Raw genomic sequence first — 25,430 nt, forward strand, 5'->3', positions numbered from 1 at the left:
TGAGAGCCCATATGGTGAGTCGTCACTGGCTATTCGACCATGAAGAGCATCACAGCCCAAGGCACTTCACAACCACACACTTACCACATGGGGGTCACTGATACTGATCAGGTGAGGGGAGCCCTGGCTGATTGTCTAGTTACCTGAGCCCAAGGCCAATCGAGATCAATTGTTCACATCTAGCACCCCTATGGATTCAGGTGAGCTAACTGGACGCAGGTCAGGAACTGAGGCTGGTACTATCCTGGGCATAGCTCAGTTCCACACTGGGTGGTGCATGTACGAACAAAGCCACTGTAGGTAGTTGAAATGGATTTTCTCAATGAAGTCAAGAGTATATCGCTTGCTATATTATACACCAGCCAGGAGGGTGTGTATCATGTTCCCTAATGTGAAAGGCAGTTTCTCTTTCTATTTGGTACTGATCACAAGACTTGCTATATGCTCGGAGCAGGCCTTCAACAGCTGAATTCAGGAAGTCCCTGGGCAAGATTTCCTACCAAGTCATAATCTGGTTAGCGGCGATATTGTCTGCATCCGTTGGATCCAAGCAGAAACTGAAGGTAAGGAAACGACATTGAAATTACAGCACAGCCCCATTGAGAGCTTTCAGCTACTCCTGTTGTACAGGTGCATCAGGTGGGAGCTGCTTTGTGTGCTGTTATCAGACTGTGGCTGCTGGAATATCAGTGGGCGAGGTCTAAACTTGACAAGTCCAAAAAGCTGCCGGGAGGCAAGCTTGGGGAGTGGGGAGAGAGAGAGAGCAAGGGAGCAGGAGGAGAGGGGGAGTGGGGGAATGGGAAGGCAAGGGAGCAGGGGGAGAGGAAGAGTGGAGCAAAAGGAGAGTGGGGAGAGAGAGAGAGAGAGAGTGCAAGGGAGCAGGAAGAGAGGGGGAATGGAGGAGACTGGGAATGGGAGACCAGAGGAGTGGGAAAGGAGAGTGGGAGAGCTGGGGAATGGGGAGAAGGGAGAGGGGGAGAGCAGAGGAGAAGGGGAGTGTGGAGGGAGGGTGAGATAGGGGAAGAGCAGGAGAGCGGAGGGGCAAATGTAGAGTGGGAATGTGGAGAGGCGAAAAGGGAGAGAGGTTAAGAAGGAAAGGGGAGTGGGGGAGTGGGACGAAAACCTTAGTATAGGTAGGTGGTAGGGAAATATAGGGACAGGTGGGGATGTTTGGTAGGAATATGGGATTAGTGTAGGATTAGTATAAATGGGTGGTTGATGTTCGGCACAGACTCGGTGGGCCGAAGGGCCTGTTTTCAGTGCTGTATCTCTAATCTAATCTAATCTTAACAACTAATGTTTCCACATCATAAAACCTGCAAGGGAAAAATGGGCTTCTTTTTAGTCAAAATTGATTTTTAACAACAGAGTTTACATTTTGGAAATTTATGGTCATCTGGACTTCAAAACTGGATTGGCCAGTCAAAGAACTGACCATGATAAATGGCAACAATCTTTTGGGTGAGATTTGTAAGGATCAGACAAAATAATGCATTAGGTGTGCTGTGACTGAGAATGGCCATTTTGCCTGTTGTTCTATCTATTCCAACACCAGTCATCCCCATCTCCCACTGGCTTAGGGACTGATTCCTTTTCTTGGTGCTGCCCCCCCCCCCCCCCCCCCTTGCCTCTCTTTTGGGGCCATAGTTCCACAGGTGTCCCACACTCTTGTGGCTGTCTTTCAAGTGTGAGCCTCGGATGGTGAGTGTCCAGAGTAGGGGACTATATTGGCACTGGGTGTTGATGCAGATGCACACACTTTCCAGCAGAGATCACTGGAGAGCAATCAGGTACACGAACCCTGATTGATGTATTCCACTGTCCAACCCATGGGCATAGGGCCAACTTCAACTATATTCAACACCCAGAAATGCCCCTCTCGGGGTACTCCTGGACCCCTCCGCTTCGATCACTAGCACTGTGCTGGCTTGGACAATCTGGCCCGATAGTGGTATAAACAGAAAGAAACACTTACATTTATATAGCGCCTTTCACAACCTCCGGCCGTCCCAAAGCGCTTTACACCCAATGAATTCCTTTTGAAGTGCAGTCATTGTCAAAATATAGGAAACGCAGCAGTCAATTTGTGCACAGCAAGCTCACAAAAACTGCAATGTGAAAATGACCAGATAAACTTGCTCTTAGGTGGTGTTAGTTGAGGGAAAACTAGTGGCCAGGAAATAGGGGCGAACACCCTTGTTCTTTTTCAAATTAGGGGCCTTAGTTTAACATCTCATCTGAAGGACGGCGTCTCTGACAGTGCAGACTCCCTCAGCACTGGTGCTGGAATGTCAGCCTAGATTATGTTCTCAAGTCCCTGACAATTATTTTAATTTTCACAACATTTAAGTGGAAGGATGTAAATATTACAAACAACATAAATAGATTTTTTTGAAATACTATATATTAAAATGCTTAAGCACTTTGAAGGTGTGCACAAAGATTACTTACTGTGAACAGTATTGAAGGCATTTTTTTAAAGTTTTCATATCAGTTTTCAAAAACAATTTTAGATAGCCCAGGAGTAATTTTGAGTTTTTTCAAAATTGTGAAACAGGCAATAGAGATTTGGATGCTCATTGTATATCTCTCCAGACTTATATTTTCATATAGTTGGCGGAGGGGGAGTGGGGGGGGGTGGGTGCTGGAAACTGAAGAATAGGGATTGAGGAAAGAGACGCAGGAGAGTTGGAGACTGGGGAATGAGGGAGGGAGGGAGATTGGGTTGAGGGAGACTGGGGGATGGGGTGAGAGGGAGACTGATGAATGGGAATTGAGGAAAGGGGATGGGGAAGAGAGGGAGACTGGGGGATGGGGTGAGAGTGGGTGCCAATAATTTTGAAGAGATGGGAGCAGCAGCTGCAGCAACCAGATTATGAGTGGAAGCATCACTGAAGGAGGAACAGCCAACAAACGTGGAGTAAAATCTGGAGACCTTGCTGTCGGTAAACAGGAAAAATTATTTCCATTGGTGGGCGAATGGGGAACAAGGCAATCGAGCATTCCCACTGGAAAGACCAAGAAGGAAGGTTCTTGAACTTAGCCCAGGAGAGGCTTCATCACAAGCAAGGGGAAAATGCAGTTTACTGCAGTGAATGGCAGCAGTGACACAGGCACCAGGGGCTAGTCACCACTTCCTGTGCTGAAATTTCTATTATTCTATGAAAACTCTTTATTTAGAAATGTTGATGCTAATCTGAGGTTAGAATGATGTGCACTGTGAGAAGTGGCCCAAATACCAAGCCCATTGTCCTTGTGATCTCTCGGTTTGGTTCAGGTCTGTCTCTAGTGGCCGGTGTGAAGGCCAAGGACACATTGGCTCTTACTGAGGTTCTCAGTTCAGAGTCATGACCTTCACACAGAAACGTAGTTCAAACCAGAGCCCAAGGAGATCGGGAGAGAGGTGGTGCCTGTTAAAAGTGGAGAGGGATGCTGGCTACGGTTTCAGGGTGAATATCAATGGGTTCTGGGATTACTACTAGTTACAAGTAGGATATCAGGGCAATACACCTATTAATTACAGTAACATATAGACTATCAATGAGTTATCATATTACTGTTGCTTATGAGGGAAATTTGAGCATTACCAGTATTACTATAAGTTATCAGTGCAATTTGGGTGAGTTACTATTAGTTACTGGTGAAATTAAAGTTCTTCCCAACTCTGGGTTCCCTCCTGCAAATCCTATCCTGCCCTTGGTTTCCCCTCTTCGCCTCCAGGTTTTCAGAACTTCTTGCACAACAGCTTCTGGTGCAAAACCATGACAAAAATATAATCGAGTAGAGAGGACCCAGCTTTATACAGTAAACCTAACAACATTTGGAGATGTAAGATGATCAAACATCATGTGATCAGATATCATGTGATCAGGCAGCATATGCCAGATGTCCCATGGTCAGAACATTACATGATCAAGCCTCCAGGAATGCCTCCAACCCTAACGTTAGAACAAGTGACTAGATTTCAACAAGTTCTTCATTGGCTGTGAAGCACTTTGGGATGTCCTGACATCGTGAAAGGTGCTATTTATTCTTGTTCTTTAGGGCTGGCTGAACTTTAAAACTTTCTGATGAGGTTAACTTAGATCAGATGAGAAAACTACATTCTTTTGATAAACTGCTCAGTTTTAGTGGACTTCTGACACCCTAAGCCATGACTTAGAGGAAGCTAACAGCATTTGATGTTCTGAAGAAAGGTCATCGACCTGAAACGTTAACTCTGTTTCTCTCTCCACAGATGCTGCCAGACTTGCTGAGTATATCCAGTACTTTCTGTTTTTATTACTAACTGCATGTGACTTTGCTTTTGTTAAAGGCTCGACATCCGGCAGCTGCTGGAGTAACAGTAAACAGTAAACAATTCAGTCCGGAAAGCCAGCGTTAGGCTTCAGTGGTGTAGCATTCCCACCTCAGAGTCAGAATGTTCCAGGTTCGACCCCCGCTCCAGACATTCTCGGCGAGTAGAGACCTGAGCTCCAGCTTGGAATTCCAGGTTGACATCCAGTGGAATACTCACGTCCTGTGTGGTTGCCTCCCTCTCACTGTATAGATTGTGGGAGCCCATAAAACCCTTCCCCCCATAGAGAACTCAAACCTCCCCAACATCTCACCCATCCCCCCCATCCCCCACATCTCCCCCCCATCTCCCCAACCCACATCACTCCCATCCCCACATCTCCTCCACAAGCCCCCATCCACCCCATCATTCCCTCCCACCCCTCCCTCGCTCCCTCCCCCATCCCTCCCAATCTGATGGTATAAAGAATTTACAGCCAATGGAAGGAGCGTTCAGGTGGGGCCCCTGTATTGAAGTGTCTTTGCTCATAGTTTTGCTGCTCAAGGCAGTGCTGGGGAGGGGGGGAATCACCAACTTTGGGAGACTCCAGCCTAAAGCCAGGGGGTCAGCGGGCCTAGCTCATGTCGCAGACTGCTAATCAGCCTGGGAATCCTCCCAATCCTTCACCCTGTTCTCCAAGGGAAGAACACGACGATACAAAAACAATGATAGTCCATGCCACTGTTCAGCTCATTCTCAGCACATGGTGGGGGAGGAGGGTAAATTCCACTTTCTGCTGCAAACGATGCATCTCTATAGGACCAATAGAATCTTTGGGGGGCGAGGGGTGGGTGGGGGGGTGCGCGGTGGAGGGCGCATGGTGGAGGGCTGATGTTTCAATAGCAACAAACAGCTGTGCACATAAAAGCTTGTGGACGGATGCCTGCTCAAAGGCCTCCCAGGTGCCTTGGCAAGCTTACCCAATGGGTAACTGAGCCTTCCAGATCAATGGGAGTCTCAAGCCCAAACCCAGCTCTTGTGCTGAGTTAGCTGATTGCAGGTAGGATGGGGGTGGGGATGGAGATGAGGGTGCTTCTCTGATTGGTCTCAGTGATCCTGGAGTACAGAGGGTGAAATTCAGCTATGGTTCCTGCCCCTAAATGCTATTTGGTGTCTCCAGCTGGACTTCCACTTGTCTCAGCATCAGAGGGCCACTGGGCTTGGTGAGTCCCCCCACAGTGGAATTGCCTGCTGAATACTCACTGACTAGCCTTGTGCACATGGATTAGGAATTTTCGAGGTACAGGAGGGTGAACAGCACCTGTGGAACTATCCTCCAAAAAGTGGGATGTGGCATTGGAAGAGGGGCAAAAATGACCAGAGTAATTTGGCTAGGAAGAAACAATCACATTGGGAATCTATTTTTTTTTAAAAGGAAAGCCACGCCTTGCACCCTACGTTTCCTGGCGGACATACAGTCCTCAAAGTGTGCAGTGGATGGTCCATACTCTCCAAGAATGCATTTACAGGAGAGGCAGTGGCGTCGTGGTAATGTCACTGGACTGGTAATCCAGAGGCCCAAGCTAATGCTCTGGGGATATGGGTTCAAATCCCACCATGGCAGGAGGTGAAATTTGAATTCAATTAATAAATCTAGAATTTGAAAAAACCTAGTCTAAGGGTGACCATGAAACCATTGTCAATTTTTGTAAAAACCCATCTGGTTCACGAACGTGAAGGAAATCTGCCATCCTTACCTGGTCTGGTCTATATGTGATTCCAGACCCACAGCAATGTGATTGACTCTTAAATGCCCTCTGAAATGGCCTAGCAAGTCTGGTGTACCTAGAGTCATAGAGTTTTACAGCACAGAAACAGGTCCTTCGGCCCACGTGCCTGCGCCGACCATCAAGCACCCGTCCAAAATAATCCCATTTTCGCACACTTGGTCCGTAGCCTTGTATGCGATGGCATTTCAAGTGCTCATCTAAATACTTCATAAATGTTGTGAGTGATCCTGCCTCTACCACCCTTCAGGCAGTGTGTTCCAGATTCCAACCACCCTCCGGATGAAAATTTTTTTCCTCAACTCCCCTCTAAACCTCCTGCCCCTTACCTTAAATCTATGGCCCCTGGTTATTGACCCCTCCGCTAAGGGAGAAAGTTTCTTCCTATCTATCCTATCAATGCCCCTTATAATTTTGTATACCTCAGTCAGGTTCCCCCTCAGCCTTCGCTGCTCCAAGGAAAACAACCCCAGCCTATCTAGTCTCTCTCCATAACTGAAATGCTCCAGCCCAGGCAACATCCTGGTGAATCTCCTCTGCACCCTCTCCAGTGCAATCACATCCTTCCTATAGTGTGGTGACCAGAACTGTACACTGTACTCCAGCTGTGGCCTAACTAGTGTTCTATACAGCTCCATCATAACCTCCCTGCTCTTATATTCTATGCCTCGGCTAATAAATGCAAGTATCCCATATGCCTTCCTAACCACCTTATCTATCTCTGCTGCTGCCTTCAGTGATCTATGGACAAGCACCCCAAGGTCCCTCTGACCCTCTGTACTCCCTAGGATCCTACCATCCATTATATAATCCATTTCCTTGTTAGTCCTCCCAAAGTGCATCAACTCACACCATCTGCCACAGCTCCGCCCATCTTACCAGCCCATCTATATCGTCCTGTAATCTAAGGCTTTCCTCCACACTATTTACGACACCACTAATTTTCGTGTCGTCTGCGAACTTACTGATCATACCTCCTATATTCACGTCTAAATCATTAATGTACAATACAATCAGTAAGATCCCAGCACCGATCCCTGCGGTACCCCACTGGTCACAGGCCTCCATTCGTAAAAACAACCCTCAACCATCACCCTCTACCTCCTTCCACTAAGCCAATTTTGGATCCAATTTGCCAAATTACCCTGGATCCCATGGGCTCTTACCTTCTTAACCAATCTCCCATGCGGGACCTTATCAAAAGCCTTACTGAAGTCCTTGTAGACTACATCAATTGCTTTGTCCTCATCTACACATCTAGTCACCTCCTCGAAAAATTCAATCAAATTCTTTAGACACGATCTCCCCCTGACAAAGCCATGCTGACTATCCCTGATTAATTCTTGCCTCTCCAAGTGAAGATTAATCCTGTCTCTCAGAACTTTTTCCAATAATTTCCCTACCACTGATGTTAGACTCACAGGCCTATAATTACCTGGTTTATCCCAGCTACCCTTCTTGAATAATGGTACCACATTCGCTGTCCTCCAATCCTCTGGTACCTCTCCTGTGGCCAGAGAGGATTTGAAAATTTGTATCAGAGCCCCTGCAATCTCCTCCCTTGCCTCATATAGCAGCCGGGGATACATCTCATCTGGACCTGGGGATTTATCCACCTTTAAGTCCACTAAAACAGCTAATATTTCCTCCTTTTCAATTCTAATTTGATCAAGTATGTCACAATCCCGTTCCCTGATCACTACACCCACATCGTCCCTCTCCATAGTGAACACAGATGAAAAGTAATCATTCAAAACCTCACCTATGTCCTCCGGCCCCACACACAGATTGCCTCTTTGATCCCTAATGGGCCCCACTTTTTCCCTGGTTATCCTCCTGCCCTTAACATACTTATAAAATGCCTTGGGATTTTCCTTTATCTTGTCTGCCAGTGATTTTTCATGCCCCCCCTTCGCTCTCCTAATTACTTTTTTAAGTACTCCCCTACACTTTCTATACTCCTCTAGGACCTCCGCTGTTTTCAGAGCTCCGAATCTGCCGTAAGTCTCCTTTTTTTTCCTTATCCAATCCTCTATATCCCTTGACATCCATGATTCCCTTGACCTGTTGGTCCTACTCTTCCCTTTACGGGAACATGTTGGACCTGAACCCTCACAATTTTCTTTCTGAATGACTCCCACTGGTTTGATGTAGGCTTTCTTATAAGAAGCTGCTCCCAGTCCACTTTGGCCAGATCCTGTTTAATCATATTGAAATCTGCCTTCCCCCAATTCAGTACTTTTATTTCCGGTCCCTCTATGTCCTTTTTCATAACAACCTTAAATCTTACAGAGTTATGGTCACTATCCCCGAAATGCTCCCCCACTGCCACTTCTATCACTTGTCCAGCTTCATTCCCTAGGATTAAGTCCAGTACCACTCCTCCTCTTGTAGGACTCTCTACATGCTGGCTCAAAAGGCTCTCCTGAATGAACTTGAAGAATTCCGCCCCCTTTAAGCCTTTTGCACTAATATTATCCCCTCTAATATAGGGGAAGTTGAAATCCCATCCTATTATTACCCTATTATTTTTGCACCTCTCTGAGATTTGCTCCTCTATCACTCCCTGACTGTTTGGAGGCCTGTAGTACACTCCCAGCCAAGTGATTGCCGCCTTTTCGTTTTTAAGTTCTACCCATATGGCCTCATTAGAGAAACCTTCTGAGATATCATCCCCCTTTACTGGAGTAATTGACTCTTTAATCAACAGTGCAATGCCACCTCCTCTTTTACCCCCTCCCCTATCACGTCTGAAGATTCTATACCCTGGGATATTGAGCTACCAGTCCTGCCCTTCTCTCAACCATGTCTCAGTGATAGCAATAATAGCATATTTCCATGTGTTAATCAACGCCCTCCATTCATCTGCCTTACTAGTAAGACTCCTTGCATTAAAATAGATGCAATCCAGCCTTGCATTATTTGCTTGAGCCTTAACAGGTCTACATTTACTCTGCCCTCCAGATTGACTTAGCTTCTCATTTATGTTTTATTATACATCACCCCCTACAGTGCTTCCACTCCGTATCCCATCCCCCTGCCAAATTAGTTTAACGTCCCCCCCTCCAACCCCCCAACAGCAGCAGCAAACCTCCCAGCAAGGATGTTGGTCCTGTTGCATCCCATACCTGCACCCCAATACTGCAGCAGTTCAAGAAGGCAGCTCACCACCACCTTCTCAAGGTCAATTAGGGATAGGCAATAAATGCTGGCCTAGCCAATGACGCTTACATCCCATGAACGAATAATAATAAAAAAAAGCAGCAACAAAGCTCAAATGGACAGGATCAAGCGCTTGACCCACAAGAGCAGTGACCTACCCTTTGGTGGCTATGTTTGTATTTGCTGCTACGTTGGGGGCTGCTGCCTCTAGGTTGGTCTCAACACCCACCCCCTTCTGATGCACTTCCAGCAGAATTACAGTGGCAGAAAGCCTGAGGAAATTCAGGCCCTTTATGGGCTGCCAGACCTGCATTAAAGCACTGCAGCAGAAGGTGAGGCTGAGGTGATGGCTGTATTAGGTGCATCAAAGGATTTACGTACATTTACTCTTGGTTTGCAGGCAATACCATATGGCAGCAATTACTGCCCATTCCTAGTTGCCTTGGGATGATTAGGTAAATCTTTCTAAGGCCAGTGGCCTTTCTCTGTGTTCTATGATTCTATGTCCTCCCTCCATTCTGTTCAGCCCCAGTAATGCACTGTACTTTAGCTCTTCACTGAAGTCCATCAGACCGAAGGGACTTTGGTAACCACCAGGTAATCTGTCACCTTGTCTTCATTTTCCAAAGGAAGCTACAATGGCCAACCGACGTGAGCGATCAAATTCAACAAGTGGCGAAACTCTTTATAGGATTCTACATTTGCCAAAGAAATCTACGCCAGAAGAGGTCAAAGGAGCATATAGGTAGGAGCATAGTGACGGGGGAGGCCATTTAGACACTCAATCCTATTCTGCCATTAAATTATATCATAATTGATCTGCATCTTTGCCCCATCTCCTTCGATACCCTTAGCCAACAAAACCTACCAATCTCAGTTTTAAATTTTTCAATTGACCACCCCCCCAGCTTCAACAGTTTTTTGGGGGACATAGTCCGAGATTTCCACTACCCTTTATGTGAAGAAGTACTTCCTGATACCACCCCTCAAGGGTCTAGCTCTAATTTTGTTTGTGCCCTTTTGTTCTTTACTCTCACCGCCTACTCCCACCCCAAACCCACTGAGGAAATAGTTCTCTCCATTTACTTTATCATCTCCTTTGATCACCTTGAACACCTGGTTCAGATCTTCCCATTAATAATCTTCTAATTTACCTGAGATTAATCATATTAAATTAGGATATTGATAGCTCTCCTGTGGGTCAGTTGTTAAAGCACTAATTCAATGCAGACTGAGTATCAAACCTGGGACCTGCCGTGATCTGTATGATTCAGTACAAGACTGTGCGGCATATCCAACAACTGAGCCACCGCCACCAGCTAATTGATATTAACATTGCCAACAACAACTTGCATTTATATAACATCTTTAATGTAGTAAAATGTCACAAGGTGCTTCACAGGACCGATTATCAAACAAAATTTGACACCAAGCCATATAAAGAGATACTAGGACAGGTGGCCCAAAACTTGGTCAAAGAGGTAGGTTTTAAGGAGCATCTTAAAGAAGGACAGAGAGGCAAAAAGATTTATGGAGGGATTTCCAGAGATTAGGGCCTAGGTAGCTGAAGGCATGACTTGCAATGGTGGAGTGATGAAAATTGGGGAAGCGCAAGAGGCCAAAATTGGAGGAGTGCAGAGATCTCGAAGGATTGTAAGGCTGGAGGAGGTTAGTGAGATAGGAAGGGGGTGAAGCCATAGAGGGATTTAAGATGTAGACTATGTAAATTGAAGCATCACTGGACTAGGAAACAATATCAATCAGTGAGCACAGGGGTGCTGAGTGAATGGAACCTGGTGTGAATTAGGATTTGAGCAACAGAGTTTTGTATAAGCTCAAGTTTATGGAGGGTGGAAGATAGGAGGCCAGCTACAAGAGCACTGGAATAGTTTCAGAAGGATAGTTGGTGCCCATGTCAAGGCATTATTTTGGTTGCTAGTGATTCTGTGTCTGATTAAAATGCAGAAAGCTGGCACTGAGATACCACCCAGATAAAAATCCAGAGAATCCCGCAGCAGCCGAGATATTCAAGGAAATAAACAGAGCCAATGCCATACTCTCTGATGAAAAGAAGAAGCACATCTACGACTCATATGGCTCGGCTGGGCTGCGCTTGGCCTCCATGTTGGGGGAGGAGGGGGAAAACATCATTGCCTCACAGAATAACTGCTGCATGAAGGTGAGCTGCGCCTCTGGTCTGTTGCGCCTCAGCTAACACTGATTGAACGCATTCCTGGAAAGTTCGTCAGGCAACCTCTCACCTCTGCTCACTCCACCCCCCACACTCCCGCCATTGGTCACCCAACACATCAGTCCTAGCAGTGCCCCGCTTTCCCATACAGTCTTGATTATCCCATTGGATGATCTTGACAGTTAGACAAAGAGTCTCTTTTATCCCCAATCTGGAATATTTTTTATAAGTAATGTATAAAAGTGTTCAAAGAAAATGAAAATAATGCACCATTTTATTTTAGTGCCCCTATATTTTTTTCTCCCAGGTTTTGCTTCCAACAGTGTCTGGGAGATTCATCTTTAATTCCTGGAAATTCCAGGACAATCCTGGAGAGTTGGAAACCCTTGTCCATGCCCACATTTGTTTCGGCTGCAATGCCAATGCACTATGCTATGGCAAGGTGGGACATACTCATTCCAAATTTCATCTCCTTTCTTCCCGCCTCTCCCCTGGAGCAGTTGACATTCCATGGGCGTTGGGTGCCCTCCAGTGCCTTGGCCAAGCAGCCATTCTCCATGTGCAAGGGTAAGATGGTGGGGACTGTTAAGCTATTCAAGAGTAGTGGCCTCACAGCCTAACCCAATCCTGTCCTCACCTCAACATTGGCTGGTCAAACCCTCATGCTTTCTTCTGTTCATTTTCAACTTCAACTACTCTGTCCTACATATTCTTCCTCCCTTGCTTAGATATCAGCCTTGGCTCTGTGGTAGTGTGCCCGCCTTTAGAGACTAGAGAATCCAGGCTGATTCCTTGGTGCCATGCTGAGGGGAGATGTTTCACGATCCTGGCCTAATTTCTGGCCCTTCTGGTCCCACCAAAGCTATAGCGGAGTGTGTGGGAGAATCCCCATATGTTTCCTTTGCAGCAAATGAAAGTTAATTGAAAACTTTTTAGTAACTGACAACTTCATATCCTGAGTATTAAGAAGAAAGAAAAGACTTTCAAAAAATCCCAGCTTTTGATGTGCTTTTCATTCATATTAACATAGTCAAACTGTGGTGGAAGCAGATTCAGTTATAGGTTTCAAAAGGGAATTGGATAAAAACTTGAAAAGGAAAAATTTGCAGGGCTATGCAGAAACAGCAGGAGTGTGGGACTAATTGGATAGCTCTTTCAAACAGCAGGCACAGCCATGATGGGCCAAATGGCCTCCCATGCTGTATCATTCTATTATTCTGTGTTGGAGGATGGATTTTCTTAAATTACTCATCAAAATAATAGTATTTATGGCATTACAGGTAGATATTGATGAACTTATCAAGTGTGTGGTTATAACTATTATCGACAATAATTAAACACACAGCAGCAAAAGCTTGCAAGTTCACTGGAGAATCCACACACGTTAACAGTTCTGATTTCGCGGTTGAGCGAACCTTAAATTAATTCTGTTTGCTCTTCCCTAGCATCCACTCTTTTATATCCTTATTTCAAACTCATTATGTTTTAGCATTCCTTAATCTTTCTTTCATTCCCTTCTCAATAACTTCAGGTTTACACATCCTGCTTGATCTGTCAATCAAACCTATAGGCAGAGGTTAGTTACACAAATTCGTGAACTATCAAAGGCCTTTGAGCCATCATTTACTTTTCCATCACCCATGTCCCTTCGCATGGAAACCTCTCCTGCGCCCTTGTGAAATCGAAAGACGAATAGCCTACACAATACCATGTAGTTCACACGTCCACTCGGGCCTCTAAACTCTCGAGGACTTGTTACAAGTTACTTACAGGACCTGTTTATATCAAAGGGATGATCAAACTGCAATGAGTTCAGCTACAGTTGAAAAGTTACTCGACACAGTTAAAGTAAAGAAATTAATATAAAGAAAACTTATTAGTAGTTCCATCCAGTTGACTGTTTCCTAACAAATTGGTCCACTCAAAAATTGAATACATCTGGTCCAAAACCGGGACAGTGGTTGGTGTCCTTACTACTGGGACTCAGGATCTTGGGTTTAGGAAGGAGAAGGTCTGGTTTCAGTTCCTGTATAGATTGGTTTCTGTAATTGTGCACTGACTTGTTTGCTTATCTTGCAGTTTTTGACCTATTTCTGTATGATCACCACTTGCTGTTGCTGCTGTTTGTGTTGTTGCTTCTGCTGTGGCACGTGTTTGTCAAAGGTTGATGAAACCAACAAGAGCTCAGAGGATACTCCCATGTTCGCAGGTGAGGAACACACGGTAACAGAGATGCACACTAACCATCCTTCAAAAGTGTTTGAAAAGCCTAAATCCAGTGTTTGTCCTTCCCATTTTCACCCTACCCTCCTAAAGGTGCTGACTATCACTGGGGTATGAAGCATAGAAACAGTGGGCCAGGGGTATTCAGCCCCTTGAACCTGTTCCACATTCCATTAGATCACAGCTGATCTATATCATAACTCTGTTTACCCGCCTTTGCCCTATATCCCTTACCCAACAAAAATCTATTGATCATCATCTTTAGAGCTCCAATTGTCCCCCCAGCATTCACAGCCTTTTGGGGAGAGATTGCCAGATTTCCATTACCCTTTGTGTCCTGAATTACTTCCTGACATCACCTCTGAATGGCCTATTATAGCCGCACTTTACCTGGTTCTTATGCGTTCTCCAAACATCTGCCCTTACCAGCAAGTGACCAGGCAGTGATTAAACGTGGGAAACCTGGCTAATCTTAGACTTCCCTAGTCCACAGCTTGCTCCTGAGGTGAATTGCAGGCTACCCATTCCCAGCTGATAGGCTTCAGGTTAGGGTATTTGACAGACAAATTTCGATGGGAGAGTTAGGGTACCAGAGGAATGGGTTTTGCTGGGAGAGTTAGGGTACTGGTAGATGGGTTTTGATGAGAGAGTTAGGGTATTGGTGGGACAGGCTTCAATAGGAGGGTTAGGGTACCAGAGAGACTGGCTTTGATGAGCAGTAGAGGTAGGACATTCAATGAAATAGTTTAGGCATTGGAGTGATGAGTTTTGTTGGAAGAGTTAGGGTACTAGAGGATGGTTTCAATGGGAGAGTTAGGGTACTGAAGGGACATGGATTGTTGGGAGAGTTCGGGCACAAGACGGATGGGCTTCAATGAGACAAATGGTCTTTTCCCTCTATAACGTTTCTGTCATTGTGTTTCAACCAGTTTCCCAGTTGAGATGAGCCAACTTAGCATAGAACAGACGCTAAATTAGAAGCAACCTTCTAGTCTGTGTGGCTTAGTGCCACACTGATATTTCCTTTACCCAATAGACCATTGGAGCAGCCATAGAATATTAATTCCAAAGAGAACAAAAGAAAGACTTGCATTTATATAGCCCCTTTCACAACCTCAGAATGGCCCAAAGAACTTTACAGCCAATGAAATACTTTGAAGTGTATTCACTGTTGTAACACAGGAAAAGGGGCCAGCCATTTTGCATAGCAATGTGATGATGATGAGGGGGCCTTGGTTTAATGTCTCATCCGAAAGATGACACCTCTGATAGTGCAGCACTCCCTTAGTGCTGCACTGGGAGTGTCAGCCTTGATTATGTGCTCAAGCCTTTTGGAGTGGGAGTTAAACCCACAAACCTTATGCATCAGAGACCAAAGTACTATCCACTGAACAATGGCTGAGTTCCCACAGAGCATAATACTTATTGTTTTAATGCTTTTACATTGAATGTTACATTTATTTGCTGTTTCAGATGATTCAAACCCTATCCTGGATCAACCATATACTGTGCACAGTGAAACCAGTCCATTAAACCAGGAGTCTGATTCCAGATACAACACAGTTAAATAAGAAGAAGTAAGACATTTTCTTTCAGTGGAAATTACAGCCCAATTCAACCCTTTGACGACTTGGTAGAACTTTTGAAATATGTTAATATTTTCCATCATCTAGCGTTCGATAAGTTAATCTTAAGGGCATAAAACACAGAAGGCCATTTAATCCATGAAGCTCATTCCTTCTACAGACCATGCTTAACCCATTCTATCATGGACTACGATCAACCAAAGATGCAACTACTGTACGGATGAGAGATATGTCCATCCCAAGTTTTTTTTTTGGCATGAATTTTTCCATGGGGTGGCCACTCTCTAAATCCACCCTGATGTTCCCTCCTCCAGCTCTCTGGTTCTACCTCTGTGCTCAACCCATTTTACCTCATAGTGAAAAATCATCTTTCCTCTGCAGATAATCCAAAGCTTTACATTGCGCATTATATATCCTTAGCCATGATCTTTCATTGTCCTAGCAGCTCAGGAACCATCATCTTCCATATGGCACTTGACTATGTCTATTTGTCTTGTCCTTGTAATGTTTGTTTCCATTCCTGACTAAGTACTCATACAATTCTCCCTGTCCGTGAAGGCTAATTGAAATTAGATGTAGAGATGAGGTGTTACAAGCCAACGCAATGGGTACAGCATCTTGCCTGCATTAAATTGGGCCATTCACAGGTCTGTGATTGTTGTTGCTCTCTATTGGCAAGACCACCTTTACTGCCCAACCTGAGTTGTCCTGAAAAAGTGGGCACGAACAGTCAACCACCTATTGTGGGACTGGAATCATGTATAGGCCTGACCAAGTAGGAGCAATAGGTTCCCTTCCCTGAATGATATCAGCTGGATTTTTGCAATGTCTCTGCCACATTTATTGAATTCATTTTCAGTTTGCCATGGTGGGTTTTGAACTCATGACGTCTAGTTTCTAGTCCCCTACCTTAAATAGTGATTTTACTACTGCCACAACTTGCCTGCTGGAGGTACAGTTAACATCCATCTAATGCTTTACCTGTACCTCCAGGCCTAACTGCTCTGTACGCTTTGTGTTGCAAACAGTCCCATGGCTAACCACCATCGCCTGGTTCTTCATCATCAGAAAATAAAATGAAGATTTGGACCCACAGGTACCATTTCATTTCTTCACCAATTTTCTCTGGATTCTGCACACCAGAGGAAACAGTTTCTCTGTATCTGCCCTATGGAATCCCTAAATCATTTTAAAGACCATGATTAGATCAACCCTCAACCTTCTAAGCTCAAAAGAATACAAGCCTAGTTATGCAGCCTGCCCTCAAAATTTAACCCTTTGATCTCTGGTGTCACCCTAAAGATGTAGGGGCCATGATGACTTTGTGTCCCCTGTGCCCTAGATACTCTAGGGGTGGGTTTCTGTTTCTATTTGAGCGTTGCATCCCCCCCACTTCCCCCCACGCCCCCACCCTGGCACTTTGTCAGCTCAATGCAATTAATCCAAAAAAAAACAACAAAAATAGATTGAAACACAGCACAAGGTCCTGAGGTGATATTGATGCCTCTCACAGTGAACTTCAATTGCTGTTCTTATATTAAATGAAGTGTCTTACCATGAATATTCTTTTAAAAGAAATAGCCTGGTTTATAAAATGAAACACTGCAGTGCTGATATGAAGGTGTGCGACTGGTAGGGAGCCTCAATTATTGGCCATGGGCATTGGGAAATGGTAGGCAGCCATCATCCTAATGCAGGATCTATTTCTCTGATGGTTCACTTGGTGAATGCCTTGCCCTGTGAGACACTGAGCCTAGCAGCTCCCACATTCAATTACCAACCTGTTGCAGAGTTCGCTGATCTCCGGGAATGCAGTAGATGGGGTATCCCTGGGCTGGAAGGATCAGCTGGGGCCCAGCTTCTGTTCACTGTCGAGAGGTCCAACTGGAACATATGAATGGAGGGGAGGAACCCAAGGAAATTCAGTTTGATTACACTGTGGGCGTCAGGATCTCATTCAAGCTTACAGACCAAATGGCATGATCAGGATTCACTATTCATAAAAAAGCACTTTGAGATGTTTTTCCATTAAATTAAACATGAGCTCATCCAAAACCTGCAGCAAGTCCCGCTCACTCAGCACCCACTGTGCTTGCCGACCTACTTTGGCAAAGCTTCAATTTTAAAATTCTCCTCCTTATGTTCAAATACCTCCATAGTCTCACCCTCCCCTGTCATTGTAACCTCCTACAGTCCTCTGCGATCTCCAAGGTCCTCCAATTCTGGCCTCATGCGTTTCCCAGATTTCTATTGTTCTATCGTTGGCAGTCATGCCTAGGCCTTAAGGTCTGAAATTCCTTCCCTAATTCTCTCTACCTTGCTACCTCTCTCTCCTTGTTTAAGACGCTCCTTAAAGCCTACCTCTTTGACCAACTCTTTGGTCACTGCCCTAATACGTGGCTCGGTATCAAATTTTGACTGATAATCTCTCCTATGAAGTGCCTTGGGTCCTTTTTACAACTTTAACAGCACTGTATAAATGCAAATCAGCTCTGCCTAGCTGCTGGTTTTAAAGCTGCATAGTACCATGGCACTGTTGCCCATTCAAGAGGTAATCAAACCAGGCTGGTCCCACCTACCCATTCCCTTTTAAAGCTGTATAATTCATCATCCAACCCTGTGCCATTTTGCCATTTAAAAGTAGTTTAACAGCCGACAGCCATTTCTTGTACCTCTTTTAAAGATGGAAATCGAGGTTTTGAGTCTCTGTTGCTTGAACATGCGCAGGCTCACATGAGAAGTATGGATCAGGTAATTTTCAGCCCATTCTAGCTCACCCATTCCAAGAAGGCCCACAGTCCTGTGCCGCCCACCCTACTGTGATGACTTGCAACAATTTAAAATTATTCTGAGAGATTTTCCTCCGCTATCCTACCCAGAGTCCATTCCAAGCACCGATGTTTCTTGGTTTGAAGATCTTCTGACCTCTATCCTAAATGTCCCTTTTCCCAGTTCAAACCTGTGTGACCTTGTCCATGCATCACGGTTTAATTTGCAGCATATTTTGCTTTATCTCCTTATTTTTTACGGAATTGCATATGAAAAGGAGAAAAAAGGCTCCCCCTACCCAGTAGACCTTGTACCTCACCGACCCCTGGAGAAACAAACCTGGAGAAATAGAAAAGTTCCTCCCCAATTCCCTAAGGTAATCAAGCAAAGTTCAGGTTCTGTGCTTGAACATGATGCACCAGCAGACACACCCTTCCTCCTTAACCCTCCCAAAATAGTACATAGAATTACGTAGAATCTAGAGCGCAGAAACAGGCCATTTTGGTCCAACTGGTCTATGCCATTGTTTATACTCCACGTGAACCTCCTGCCACTCTAATAGTCCCTTCCTGCCCTACCCCCTGGCAATCTATTCCCTTTTCCCTCATGTATACATCAAGCTTCCCCTTAAATGCGTCAATGATCTCTGCTTCAACCACGTCATGTGGCAGCGAATTGCACATTCTCACCACTCTCTGCATAAAGAAGGGTGAAAATATAAAATCGTTGGGCAGGTGTCCACTGAAACTTTAAGGGATTTTTAAAAAATAATGTACAGTACACAAAACACAATTAGTTGAAGAGCCAATGTAGGGTCATGACCCTCACTACCTTCCCATTAGTCAATCAAACCCCCACTCCATCATGTCCTCATGAGTGGAGGTCACAAAGAAACAGGAAGGTACAAGATTGGAGAAGGCCATGTCCATCCATCGGAACATCCCCAAAGGTCACACCCCTCCTATCACACTTTATCTCTCCTACCCTTCAATGGCTTTGTGTGGCCCTTTGAAATTTGTAACATTCCCGTTTGCACTGCCTATCCACCACCCCCCCCAGCCCAACCCCTCCGCACCCTACCCTGAGTTTGGTCTGCTCTGCGTCTAGCTATTGGGGTGTAACACCTGGAATAAGTGGGGCTTCCTTTGCATTGTGGAACTGTGGACATTTTAAAATTTAAAACAGATTAAATATGTGGGGAAAAGGAATCTTTAAATAATCAAATCTTTTTGTACAATTTGTAACCATGGAGACATTTGGCGCTAATTCTGGTGACTGGGGTCTTTATACAGCGATGTCACCCTGAACAGGATCCAATGAATAAAAAGTGCCGTCTAAAATTGTGAAAATGACAACTTGACAGAATGGGTATTTTATGTAACTTTGAAGTGTCTCAGTGGCTAAGGGCACAGCCTACTGTGGATTTTGGCTTTAAACTGAGTCATTTGCACATCTGCAAACAGAAAAGAAGTTTTTCAAAAATCACGCATTTATACTTCACCTTTCACATCCGCTGGGTGACACAAAGCACTTGCATTAATCCTTATTATACTGACAAATGTAGCAGCCAACTAGTGACCAGCAAGGTTGCACAAACAGCAAATGTGATAAATGGCCACTTAGTCTGTTTTTTGATGGGATAAATATCAGCAAGGATATTAGGGAGAACTCCCCTGCTGTTCCTCAAAAGGTGCCATATGATCTTTTGCATCTACCTGAGAGGTCAGACGGGGCCTGAATTTAACTTCTCATATGAAAGGCAGCACCTCCAACAGTGCAGCACTTTCTCAGTACTGCACTGGGAGTGTCAGGCTGGATTGTGTCCTCCAATTTTGGAGTGGGGCTTGAACACACAATTTTCTGAGAGGTGAGAGTGCTATGCACTGAGCCACAGGAAAGGCCCAAGTTCCTTCACTGTTTTGTACTTAATTAGCAGATCTCACGGGGTGTTATAATTGGGATTAGTGAGCTTGAATGGGAAGGGGCTTCCATTTGTGATTGCAAACCTGACCCACAGAATAATGAGCTCGGCCCTGATACACCTGCCCAGGAGAATATTTATACGCTTATTATGTTCTTGAAGAGTACTTAAAGGAGCAGTCTTATCTGGTGATCAGACAGGCAGTTCCCTCTCTGTGGATGCTATGTCGAGACTGCGAAGTTGGTACTTCAGAAAAAGACTGATGATTTTGACAGAACTATTGTAGAGAGGAAGTTAAACCTCCTCAAGTTAATAAGGAAAGGGAACTGGAAACAGCGTGACACAGCCAGCTCCCCATCATCCCATGACCATGGGGATGGATGGGGGAAAGGGTTTGGGGATTAGGTTTAAAAACTCTGACCCCTCCTTTCAACCTTTTAAACTTGTAAATCAATTCCTCACAGCTTGGTGCATTTTAGTCTAATGACAAGTGTAAGAGACATTTGAACTATCTGCATCAGTCGTGACATTAGAGTTGATAGATCCACCATCTGCGTTGCAGCATCTACTTTAACCTAATGTTCTTGGCTGATTAAATCACATAAATTATTTAGCTCCTTTGGTCATCTGTGGGCAGCTGTGGGTCCCTTTACTTCAACACCATGGGGTAAATGTTACAGTTCTGTGTCTCCAGCGTGATGGGAGCACAGGATCTTCTGTAGAGAATGAGCTAATTTATCCTTCCTCCACATCCTCATTTCCTTTCTGTACCTATACGAAAGCTGTGCTGCATTGTGCATGCTAATTCATTAAAATAGTCCCATTTATGTTATAATTGCTATTGCCTTTTTCTGTTAACTGTACAAGGTAATAACTGTATTTTAAAAAAAATATGAAATAGCTATGGTTCAGTGTAACACTCTTGGCTCTGAGTCAGTGAGTTCAAGCCCCACCCCAGAAACAATGACCGCAAGGGCGGCACAGTGGCGCAGTGGTTAGCACCGCAGCCTCACAGCTCCAGGGACCTGGGTTCGATTCTGGGTACTGCCTGTGCGGAGTTTGCAAGTTCTCCCTGTGTCTGCGTGGGTTTTCTCCGGGTGCTCCGGTTTCCCCCCACAAGCCAAAAGACTTGCAGTTTGGTAGGTCAATTGGCCATTATAAATTGCCCCTAGTATAGGTAGGTGGTAGGGATATATAGGGACAGGTGGGGATGTGGTAGGAATATGGGATTAGTGTAGGATTAGTATAGATGGGTGGTTAATGGTCGGCACGGACTCGGTGGGCTGAAGGGCCTGTTTCAGTGCTGTATCTCTAAAACTAAAACTAAAACTAAAATCTAGGCCAACACACCCAGTGGAGGGCTGAGGGAGCACCGCACTGCAGAAGATGCTGTCTTTCAGATGAGATGTTAAACTAAGGCCCTGTCTGCCCTCCAGGTGGATGTAAAAAATTCTATGCTGTTATTCAAAGCTAAGCAGGGGAATTCTCCTTAGTGTCCTGAGTAATATTTATACTTCACTCATAAGAAAAAGATTATTTGGTCATAATCACATTACTGTTTATGGGACCTTGCTGTGTGCAAATTGGCTGCTGCGTTTCCTACAATACAACAGTGATGACACTTCAAAAGTGCAACATTGGTTGTAAAGTGATTTGGGACATCCTAAGGACATGAGCGGCACTGTATAAACGCTAATCTTTCTTTAGCAGCAAACTTCTGTTCCATGTCTATGTATCATCTCATTTTAAACACCTATAGCATTTAGCCTATCTCCTTTTTATATGTTGAGGTAATTGCATTAATGTATTCTGGGTATACTGATGTATCTGTCTATCGACTGAGATCAATTGATGTTTGCTAGGTAAGGGTATCAAGGTTATATATCAGCCATAATCTAATTAAATAGTGCAATGTCCACCTGAGAGGGCAGACAGGGCTTCTGTTTAATGTCTCACCTGAAAGATGGCACCTCTGACACTGCAGCACTCTCTCAGTACTGCACTGGGAACATCAGCTGAGATTTTGTGCTTGAATCTCTGAGTTGTAACTTGAACCCACAACCTCTGAATTGGAGACAATTGTGCTACTCACTTAGGCACAACTGACACCAGTATAATTTGCGTAAATTGTTAGACTTAGGCTACACGAACTGAGTAGAACAGAGTGTAAAAGACACAGCTTTTTAGTTTATAAGAGGTGTAGTCGGATTATAGAAACTGTTATTGAGACAATTATAACAATAAATAATTGAAAGCCCCTCACTGAACTGTAACGCGCAGGGCAACTTTTCTTGGAGGCTCATCTATGATGCCATCATGCATGAATACTGTGCCAGCACTCACTGTCTGGCTCATGCAGAATGGCCAGTCGTATGGGGGCAGCTGGTGACTGTGGAATCATTCCCCACTGAGAGTCCCTGAAACCCAGACTTTTTTTTTTCTCCATTCTAAATCAGAAAGACTTGCATTACTATACCACCTTTCATAATGCCCCCGAAGTGTTTACAGTCAATTAAGTACTTTTTTTAAAAAAAGTGTAGCCCTGTTGTAATGTAGGAAATGTTACAGATGATTTTCACACAGCAAGCTCCCACAACAGTAATGTGATAATGACCACATCATCTGTTTTCGTGATGTTGGTTGAGGGATAAATATTGGCCAGAACTCCTCTGCTCTTCTTCAGAATAGTGCGATGGAATCTTTTATGTCCATCTGAGAGGGCAGTTGGAGCCTCAGTTAAACATTTTATCTGAGGAACAGCTCCTCTAATAGTGCCGCACCCCTGCACTTCTGCGCTGAGCTGTCAGCCTAGATTGCATGCTCAAGAGTCTGGAGTAAGACTTGAACCCACAACTTTCTGACTTAGAGGTGACAGTGTTATGGACTAAGCCACAGGTAACACCTAAGGAGCACCAGAGCAGCAGTGACAGAGCTCTCGGTTGGAATCGAGCAAATTTCCCTCTGCTAGCTCACTGTGACATATTGTCATGCACTTGCTGTGACACTCAAAATGCAGTATAGCCTAACGTAGGCATAGAGCTCCTGCATTTGTGGCTTTATCTTTTCAATAAAAGTGCAACAGCTGTTACAGTAACAGTGGAGCTGTCAAACTGGCTTTTGAAACATATGAGGGCATCCAAGAGCTAATCAAGGTTCAGCCCTTTAAATGGAGTTGCCTGCATATAGCAACAGTCTTTGAGAGTGCAAAGTCTCCTACCTAATCGGCATTTAGCCAAGGGGGTATATGAGCAGAGCAGATGGCTCTTTGAGACATGCTTTAAAAAACTCAACAAGCTTTTGCAAGCTTCCTGTTCCCCCCTGTTAGACTGACAGTAAACACATGACCAGCAGTAGACAAGATCACATTATTCCCATTTATGTTTCTCATGATTATACAGCCTGTTTAAAAAGTGCCTGTGTGAGCAGTTGGACAACGAAAGTAAAGGACAGTCCAAATAAAATAGACTGTCTGCTAGCTGTTTACTGCAATTCCCCTGCTGCTCAAAGGATTCCTTTTAGCCTTTGCAGGGATGTTTTATCTCTCTCCCCATCTCTCTTGATGCTGGGGTCCTGTTCCTCCAGATAACTCATCATGTGTTCCTACTTCTGTCGTGAGCATCAGAAGGATATTTGATGGTGGAATTTGTCACAACTAGATTAGCAGCCTCCCAGTTGCCACCTTCCACATCCCAATTCAAGATTGGCACTGCTGGAAATCAGGAACTCTGAGTGTGGGCACAGCAGGGGCAAACATTGTGCCTTGTTGTCACACACTGTGAGTCCAAGACCTCATGTGCCTGGCAGGACCTCCCAAATAGCAGTTGTCTCATTTAATAAAACCATTGATTAGAAAATTGGGGAGCTGTGTACTTATGGTTTTCAGATAAGCCACCCGTTGAATGTGGTGTGGAGTCTCTGAAAATTTTACCTGTAACATCAGCCAGATTGGTTTGGCTTCAAAATAGAAACACTGTCAAATATTGATCACTCTTAATAAAAAAAACCTTCAAGATGTCAGCCTTGATCAGTGGGCAGCCCTCTAACTTATGAGTCAGAATGTTATGGGGTCAACTCCCACTACAAAGACTGAAGCACATAATCTAGGCTGACACTCCCAGTGCAGTATTGAGGGAGTGCTGCACTGTCAGAGATGCCATCTTTCAATTGAGATGGCAAACTGAGGCCCTGCCTGCCCTCTCAGATGGATTTTAAAAAATCCCACAGCACTCTTTCGAAGAAGAACAGTGGAGTTCTCCCAAGTGTCCTGGCCAATATTAATCCCTCAATTATTATTTAAAACAGATTATCTAGTTATTGTCACATTTCTGTTTGTAGGAGATTGCTGTGTGCAAATTGGCTGCCATGTTTCCTACTTTACAACGGTGACCACATTTCAAAAGTACTTCATTGGCTGTAAAGTGCTTTGGGACATTCTGAGGTCATGAAACACGCTACAGAATTTTTTTCTTTTACCGTTAAAAGTTGTGCTTCTTCATTACACATGACATTTCGCAATAGGAGAAGAATATCTGTTAGTAAAAGATCCAAATAGCACTTTAGCACTTGAATCAGAAATGTCCCAAAGCAATTCAAACACAACTGGGGGGAAGTTTATGCTGTCCACCGTGACAAGTTTGGAGGTGGGGAAAGCAGAAAATCAGGTGGTATGGTAATTGTGGTGGGGAGGGGGGGTGGTGTGGGGGAGGGGTTCCCATCACCATCCCACCTCTGCCAGAATTTAGTCCAGAGCAGGAAGGCCTGGAATTCCATCTCTACCTCTCTACTTATTTCTTCCTCTTTAAAATGCTCTTTAAAACTTAAAATAAAAACGGAAAATCCTGGAAATACTCAGCAGATCAGGCAGCATCTGTGCAGATGACCTATCATCAGAACAGGCTTCTCCTTAAAAAACCTACCTCTTTGGCCAAGCATCTGATCACCTGTCCCAATATCTGCTAATGTGGCTCCTGCAAAGCACCCTGTGTTTTTCCTGTGTTGAAGGTGCTATATAAATGAAAGTTGTTGTTGTTGTCAGAGGCTGAAGAAATACATCCTCAGTACAAGTCAGCACTTTCAAGGAGCTGAAGAGGGAGTAAGTAAGAGGGAAAATGGGAGCAGGGCAAAATAAGACAGCACAAATTGCCGCATTTAGTGAAGCGTGTTCCTTGGGACTGCCCTAAAAAAAAGCCGAAATAAATGGATCCAGTTTCACAGGACTGAATACAAAAAAATATCATTGTTCTTATTAGTGTCTGGGGTTGCAACGAGGTAAGACAGTGACACGGCATATTTGGTGTCCTGTTTCAATCTGCTCTCTCTTCGCTAACTTCCTCTTCGAACCAGGGTCTTTAGATGTTTTAAATAGCGTGAACACAAACATAGAGACAGTACAAAACAACAGGTGCTCTGATAGCAACCGGGCGCAAACAGTGAAACAACAGGCTGTGACACAGAGTGAGGTCAACATCACTTCATGCTAGTTCCGCTGTTGCAGTTTCTGGAGACCTTCTACTGA

General features: G+C 44.6%; 1 protein-coding gene across 5 annotated transcripts in view; it reads left to right on the forward strand.

Annotated features, from left to right (window-relative positions):
- Positions 1-427: 427 nt before the first annotated feature.
- Positions 428-25,430, forward strand: part of LOC137347225 (dnaJ homolog subfamily C member 5-like) — a 57,161-nt gene continuing 32,158 nt past the window's right edge. For 4 of the 5 annotated variants that reach the window (XR_010968909.1, XM_068011469.1, XM_068011471.1 and 1 more), the window contains exons 1-5: positions 428-563; positions 9,855-9,970; positions 11,191-11,404; positions 13,496-13,625; positions 15,113-15,216. Coding sequence is in view for 4 of the 5 variants with exons in the window: in XM_068011469.1 (XP_067867570.1) it covers positions 9,864-9,970; positions 11,191-11,404; positions 13,496-13,625; positions 15,113-15,210 (549 nt within the window). In the remaining variant the exon portion in view is untranslated. Of the gene's footprint in view, positions 564-9,854; positions 9,971-11,190; positions 11,405-13,495; positions 13,626-15,112; positions 24,566-25,430 lie in introns of those variants that run through there. The other variant, XM_068011468.1, reaches the window with a different exon arrangement.

The sequence above is a fragment of the Heterodontus francisci genome, chromosome 31 (genome assembly GCF_036365525.1).
Source record: "Heterodontus francisci isolate sHetFra1 chromosome 31, sHetFra1.hap1, whole genome shotgun sequence".
Lineage (NCBI taxonomy): Eukaryota > Metazoa > Chordata > Chondrichthyes > Heterodontiformes > Heterodontidae > Heterodontus > Heterodontus francisci.